Consider the following 7,892-nt stretch of genomic DNA (forward strand, 5'->3'; position numbering starts at 1 on the left):
CCTAGGTCACAGTGTGTTTCAGACAACCAAAAGTGACAACAAGCTTGCTCTGTCTGTTGAAGATACAGCCTTTCTAGAGATCATGAACACAGAGGTATACAGAGATGAGGAAAACAACTGGGTTGCACCATTACCATTCAGAGTGCCACGAGTGAGGCTGCCAAATAATCGTAGACAAGCCCTCTCTCGACTTACTTCACTCTGTAGAATGCTGGAAAGGAGACCTGTAATGAAGCAGCAGTTCTTGGCCTTCATGGAAAAGATCTTTGCAGATGACCATGCTGAGCCAGTCGCTCCGGTAGATAGAGACAAGGAGTGTTGGTATCTGCCAATGTTTGGCATTTACCACCCACAAAAGCCTGATCAAATAAGAGTGGTTTTCGATTCCAGCTCGCAGGAAGAAGGCATTTCCCTTAACAGTGTGTTGTTAACTGGTCCTGACCTCAATAACAGCCTACTTGGAGTTCTCATTCGTTTCCGCAATGAGCAAGTGGCGATCATGGCAGACATCCAGAGGATGTTCTATTGCTTCCGTGTCAGAGAAGACCATCGTGACTTCTTGAGATTCCTGTGGTTTAGGGACAACAATCCAACAAAAGACATCAGAGAGTACCGCATGAAGGTGCACGTGTTCGGTAATAGTCCCTCTCCTTCCATTGCCATTTATGGACTTAGGTGTGCTGCAAAAGAAGGTGAGAATAAACATGGTGAAGATACATGTCGCTTTGTAGAAAGACACTTCTATGTAGACGATGGTCTCATTTCCTTGCCCACCGACTTAGAAGCCATCAGTCTTCTGAAGAGAACCCAAGCATCTCTAGCGGAGTCAAATCTTCGTCTTCATAAGGTCGTTTCCAACAGCTCAGCAGTAATGGAGGCCTTCCCACGCGAAGAACACGCTCAAGTCATGAAGGACTTAGACCTCAGCCAAGAAACCTCAGCTATACAGAGGAGTCTCGGATTGTGCTGGGAAACGACCCGTGACACATTCACTTTTAAAGTGTCAGTGGATGACAAACCCTTCACTCGTCGGGGAGTTTTGTCCACTATAAACAGTGTCTTCGATCCCCTTGGTTTAGCTTCTCCCGTCACCGTACAGGGAAGGATACTGCTCCGGGAACTTACCAGTGAGACACATGATTGGGATGCTCCACTTCCGGAGGAGAAACGAGGAGCATGGGAAAGCTGGCGAGACTCACTCCAAGAGTTAAAGGAGTTACACATTCCTCGTGCATACACACCAGAATCGCTTTCCAAAGCTAGACACAGAGAACTATGTGTATTCTCAGATGCCTCCACCAAGGCCATTGGTGCAGTAGCGTATCTTAGAGCTATTGATGAATATGGAAACAGCACTGTCGGCTTCATCTTGGGGAAAGCCAAGTTGGTTCCCGTGTCCCAGCCTACCATCCCAAGGCTCGAGCTTTGTGCTGCAGTTCTAGCAGTTGAAATGGCGGAGCTCATCATAGATGAAATTGACCTCAAAATGGACACAGTGAAATTTTACTGCGACAGCAAGGTAGTTCTTGGATACATCCATAACGAGGTAAAGCGCTTCTATGTGTACGTACACAATAGAGTGCAGCGAATACGCCAGTCAACCAAGCCAGAGCAGTGGTATTTCGTACCTACAGAACAAAATCCAGCGGATCATGTATCCAGGTCCATTCCTGCATCTCAGCTTGCAAAAACAACATGGTTTAGCGGACCACCTTTCCTTCATAGACCTGTTGAGGAGCTGCAAGAGAAATTAGAGTTCTTTGAGGTAATCAATCCAGAGCTAGATGTGGAAGTGCGGCCTGAAGTGTTGAGTTTTCACACACAAGTCCAAAAGCAAAATCTTGGCTCAGATCGCTTCAAGCGCTTCTCCAAATGGACTTCTCTGTTAAGAGCCATTGCCTTCCTGGTACATATAGCGCAGACCTACAAGTCAAAGAATGATTCAAATGATGTCACAGGATGCAAAGGTTGGCACCGGTGCAAACAATCCCATTTTCCACATGAGCTTTCTTGGAGTATGGATGTTATCATCAGAGCTGTTCAGAAAGAAGCCTTTCCAGTGGAATTCTCTGCCCTTGCGGATGGCAACAACCTGCCTAAGAGCAGTCCGCTGTTCAAACTCCACCCTAAAGTTGATGGAGGCCTTTTGAGAATTGGAGGAAGAATCCAACATGCACCTCTGGAGTATGCTGAAAAGAACCCTCTGATCCTACCCAAACACAGCCATGTGTCTATGCTGTTAGTGAGGCATTACCACGAGCAGGTAGAGCATCAAGGCCGTCACTTCACTGAAGGGGCAATCAGATCTGCAGGCTTGTGGATTATTGGTTGCAAGCGGCTCGTCAGTGCAGTCATACACAACTGCATAGTCTGTCGGAAGCTCCGTGGCAAAATGGAAACACAGACCATGGCAGATTTGCCACCCGAGCGCCTCAGCACATTTCCGCCATTCACCTACGTGGGTTTGGATGTTTTTGGGCCCTGGAAGGTCACTGCAAGGCGCACAAGAGGGGGCCATGCAGAGAGCAAGCGTTGGGCCGTGTTGTTTACCTGCATGAGCACTAGAGCGGTGCACATAGAAGTAATCGAGTCCATGGACACTTCTAGCTGCATCAATGCCCTAAGGCGATTCTTCGCAATTCGGGGACCAGCAAAGCAGCTAAGATCGGACCGCGGAACAAACTTTGTTGGTGCTAGGAACGAACTAGAGCAGACCAGGCAGCAATCAGAATCCAGTGTGTGGAAGTATTTGAGTGAGCATGGCTGTACCTGGGAGTTCAATTCCCCTCATTCTTCACATATGGGAGGATCCTGGGAACGCATGATTGGAGTAGCTCGCCGAATACTTGACTCCATGCTTCAGAAGCACAAGGGTTTAACTCATGAGATACTGTGCACTCTCATGACAGAGGTCTCTGCTATCATCAATGCTAGACCCCTTGTCCCAGTTTCCACCGATCCTGATGCTCCATTTATTTTGACTCCCAATACACTGCTTACCCAGAAGGTTGGTGCTTTCCCTCCTATGGAAGGATTATCGGGAAAGGACCTTTACAGAAGTCAGTGGAAGCAGACACAAGTGCTTGCCAGTACGTTTTGGAGCAGATGGAAACGGGAGTTCCTTCCAACACTACAGAGTCGCCGCAAGTGGGCAGAGAGTCGCCGCAATCTGCAGGAAGGTGATGTAGTGCTCTTGAGAAACAGTCAAGTCACAAGAAATGAGTGGCCTGTGGCATTAGTGACAGCTGCCTTTCCCAGTAGAGATGGGAAAGTGCGCAAGGTGGAAATACTAACCACAAAGCATGGGAGCTCAAAGAAATTCGTGAGACCCATCTCCGAAGTAACTCTTCTTTTGCCTAAAGAGACTGAGAGTTAGCATAGTACATAGTGTAAATGTTTATTAATGGCGCCACAGACGCCAGGCGGGGAGTGTTCTGCCTCTAGGCTTTCGAGTGTTTCAAGGTACAGTAGCACCACCCTTTGGTAGAGGCAGGTGTTGCACCCTGGCAGACAGGAAACAGGAAACCAGAGACCCATGTTAGTTCTTGTTGTGGATCTCAGCAGCTTTACATGCCTGTTGTACAATCTGTCGTAATCAAGGGATTTAGCCCATTGTGAGCATTGCCTGTAAGTCATTTCTTACTGTTTACAAGTTTATCTTGCAATATCCAAGAGTATTTATGATTGATGAGACTGTCTTTGCTTGTATTAGCTTAATGAAGCTGGCTGTAGGTTAGGCTGTTAGGCTAGCATAATGTACATGCGTTAGCACTCTATCTTTTATATAGTCATGCTTAGCTAACATGTTCAAACCTCCATCATTTGTATGTTAGTAATTCAAAATATGTTTTATCATTTTCAGTTTACTCCTTTGTTGTACCAACATGCTCTTCAAGAGTCTACACTAAAATTGGAGCTAGAATGCTAAATCCTGACTCTCGTGTTGTTATTCTGGGAGTTTGGCTGGCTGTCTAATTTTGGTTAAGCCAAACCATTAGGAGGACAGTACAAATGTATCAACAGAACATCTACAACATATTTACTTCAATGTATTCAGATGCTTCACTACTGCTGCTTCACTGATATGTTGTTGAAATGTTACTAATAATCTGTTAAGAAATAATAACATACTTATAAATAATTATAAATGTGGCTAAAATCTTTATTAAAATGCATTACACTTTATGTCCATGTTTATTAATTATTATCAGTAGTCTTCATAACATGTTATATAATCAGTGCCAAAGAAACCTAGTAACAAACTAGAGTCTGACTGACACAGGATTTTTAAGACCGATATTGATTTTGATATTTGATGATTTTAAAACCTGATATATCAGCCAATGTACTCTTTTTTTCTTTCAAAAATACATAATCAAAGCCTTTCCCAAACATTTGTTGTGTACACTCTCAGAAAAAAGATACGAAACTGTTATTGGGGCATTACCCCTCTTGTCACTGGGGCAGTGGGTGGTACCCTCAAGTGTACATCTCTGTACCTTTAGTCAGTCAATCCACTGAAATGATATGTTCTAAGCTGTACTGACTCCACACACCCCGTCTCGTCTCCAGGCTTTTTATTTTATTGTTCTGTTTTAAAACATTTAGTTATGAAAAGGTACAAATACAAACTTTTCACCTGGAAAAAAAACTTATTTAAGGTTCACAATCAGACCTTAAAACCACTGTTGAACCTTTGAGGTACGTTTACATTGTTTATACCTTGATGAATGAAAAATGTACCTGCACAGAACCTTAATTTCTAACAGTGTAGTTACTCAAGAGTCCTCACCAAGATAGCATGGCATAATGCCCTTTAAAAATAAACATTTTATTGTCAAAAATAATACAACTATACCGGAACTTTGTTTTGAGATGTGAATGACATATTAAGCCCTGTTAGATACGTGTTCAGCTCATGTATCTTTATGTGACCTCTCTGGTTTAATAATTTCCAATGACTACAATAATTACTGACAATAAATCTCAGGCAATAACTCTTGCAGATATATTTACCATTGCTACATTTAGGCTGAATAAGTTAAATGTTATAGTTTAACCACTCATTAATGTTAGCTGTTTTCCGCTGATAAACAGCTTTATGATTTATCAGATAAAGGTGTTACACAATCATGTTTGTCAATATCTTAGCCTTCACTACTCAACTACCAATACAGTACATGTAGGCTAATTTGATGTTTTCCTGTCTGCACCTGGCTTCTATGTGACTCCAGCAAAAGCAGGCATGGCTGGCATGAATGTTGCCAGGCTTATTTAGGTTAAAAGGAGAAGTGATGTGGATATTTTTATTATTATTTAAGTAAATGTATTTCACATGACAATTGTCAACTTACCATGAATGCAGATTAAGCTCACCAGACAAAAAAATTGTCCCCTGTGACTGAAACATACCTAATAGCGGGTAATACCTTCATGAGCATGTACAACAGCTGCGATTCGTTCATGAACCGGACAAGTTTCTGGATGTAGGCGACATCAATGTTTAGCTTGCATCAAAGAATTGCGCAGTTTGGCCAGATTTCGTGGATGCCTTCCCAGGCGTCTTACTCGCTGTTCCAGGTAATCCCACAGACTTTCAAGAGGATTCAAATCTGGGAATTTTGCATGCCAGTCCAGATGTGTGAATGCTCCAACACTCTCCAACAATTTTTATGTCTCGTTGCCCATCGTAACTGGGCAACTTTGTAAGCAGAAGTGAGCAAAGGCTTCTTGCATACCACTCTGCTCCATATGTTCATTGTGTTCATTGTGGGTTCCCTGTGGAGTGTTCTTTCAGAAATTGATTGTGAAGAACCTGTGTTGACTTCTAGAAGCAATTCTTGCCTGGAGGCTAAGCGATTATTTATTCACAAGCTGTGAAACATGCTGGGGGTCCCTGTCCATCAGTTTTGTCTTTCGGCCACAATTCCGACAAGAATTTCCTGTAGACTGGAATTTTTGCCACTGCTGGTCCACCCATATGACCATACGCTTCGATACACCCACAAATTCAGCTACTTTCTTCAAACTATGGCCTTTGGTACTCCCAAACAAAATCAACTCCTTTTTGCCAATCATTAACATCTGCTTTGCAACCCATTTTTGAATGAGACATTCACTGCACTGTACCACCTCTTCTCAATCTATGAATCCCGTCACACACCCCGCAGGTTTTTTATTATCCTGATGCAATGTTATCTGCGGGATCCTTAAGTTATTACCACCTTAAACACCCAAGGTGACTAATTTTTTGTCCAGGAGGCTTATCTCCATCTTGGAGTACTCTGCTCAACTCTGCTTGGGTCAGCTGTTTGTTGTGATTTGTGTCATTCAAAACAGGAGCACTGCCTTTGATGGACAAACTACACAGCAACAATACTCATAATATGGTTGAAGGATCTGTCATTTGCCAGACGTTACAAATGGTAATAATGATTTACCTGTAATTAGCTCATATTGGCCGATAATATCTGCACTGTAGTCAGGCTCTATAACAAACCTGCCTACTCATAAACACATGCTGAGCCATGCTATGATTTCTTTTAATAACTTATGGAATATACTAATTTGATAAAGAATAAAAGTTATTTAACTCATTCATTTATTTGTCATTTTAATGTATTGTAACATGTCTTTGTAAGCTTCAAGTGACAGAAAAATATAAGACAATGGAATTCCCAACAACCCCCTGGAACTCCTGGTAGACCACCAAGCTCTCCCTACCAGATAAATAGCACTTAAAACTTTCATCACTGAATAAAATCAAGCACCATCCTTGCTTCAGATCTGAACAAATCTACATCCATCCTTCCACTGTGAGAAGACAACTCAGTGCTATGGGTCTGAAAGGATGTGTAACTGTTAGGAAGCCTCACTGAGAAAAGGCAGTAGAGCTTAAAAGTTTTAGGAGAAAATGAAAGCAACTTCTAAGACTGAACTTTGGAAAGATATGCATTTCTTTGAAAAAGTACGCCTTTCAAAAGAATGGAAGCTGAAATAAAGGCGAACATTGGAGATAATTTACTGAAAATTTAGTGTTATACTGTATGTAGTTGTTGAGGATTTCATGTAATTTTCTGATCCATTTTTTGCTTTTTTCTGATGCTGAAAGATGAATAACTGCACAGTTAAATTGCACAGTACTGTAAATAAATACAATTAATCAACCAAGAATGATTAACTCTTACTCAAAGTTTTCACTCAGCTACTAATAGATCCCTAATGACGAATCCCTGACGTAAATGATCCCACTTCAAGTCAGCATAATAAAGCCCATATTTTCTAATGATCAAAGCACAGAGCATGATTGGCCAACTGTTTCCAAAAATTAGAACATCATTCATGTACTGGAATTGCACTGCAGTGTGAAAGGGTGCTTTATCTTTTTCCTCCCCAAGAAAGTATGCATCATCATGACAGACTGATATTAGAGGAGGGAAAGAATTATTTGTCTTTGGGCGATGCCTCAAGGTTTGCAGTGATCATTAGAAAAGCTAAAACATTTATTTGCAGGCACACAGGCAAGTGTTCCTAATTATTTCTGAGCAAACCAAATAGCTGGGAAGGAAAATGATGGCAGGGCTGACTGAAATGAGGATAGTGTTGTTGACAGACCCAACTGAGCCCAATAGTAATAACTGTTCCAAGCCTGTTCTTGTAAGAGAGTGCAAACTAATATGTAGCCAAACAGCTTTAAGTAGAATATAACATTCCCATAGCAACATCATTTTGGAATTTACACATCAACAAGACAGATATTTCACCCTCAAGACTGCGTTTGTACCATAAATGTATATAAGTTAGCAGTTCCCACCGTGAACAGTAAGTAACACTTTTACTGCAGCCCCCTTGATGCCCCCCCACAGCCACCCAGAACACCTCAACCCCCAGTT

The 7,892-nt window shown here is 42.1% G+C and overlaps 1 protein-coding gene across 1 annotated transcript; it reads left to right on the plus strand.

Annotated features, from left to right (window-relative positions):
- Positions 1–1,887: 1,887 nt before the first annotated feature.
- On the plus strand, positions 1,888–3,969 carry LOC118802279. Its single transcript, XM_036562759.1, has 2 exons — positions 1,888–3,627; positions 3,863–3,969. The coding sequence occupies exon 1, from the start codon at positions 2,018–2,020 to the stop codon at positions 3,374–3,376; it is 1,359 nt and encodes a 452-aa protein (XP_036418652.1). The 5' UTR covers positions 1,888–2,017; the 3' UTR covers positions 3,377–3,627; positions 3,863–3,969.
- Positions 3,970–7,892: the final 3,923 nt, after the last annotated feature.

Source organism: Colossoma macropomum, unplaced genomic scaffold (genome assembly GCF_904425465.1).
Source record: "Colossoma macropomum unplaced genomic scaffold, Colossoma_macropomum, whole genome shotgun sequence".
In the NCBI taxonomy this organism is placed as follows: Eukaryota; Metazoa; Chordata; class Actinopteri; order Characiformes; family Serrasalmidae; genus Colossoma; species Colossoma macropomum.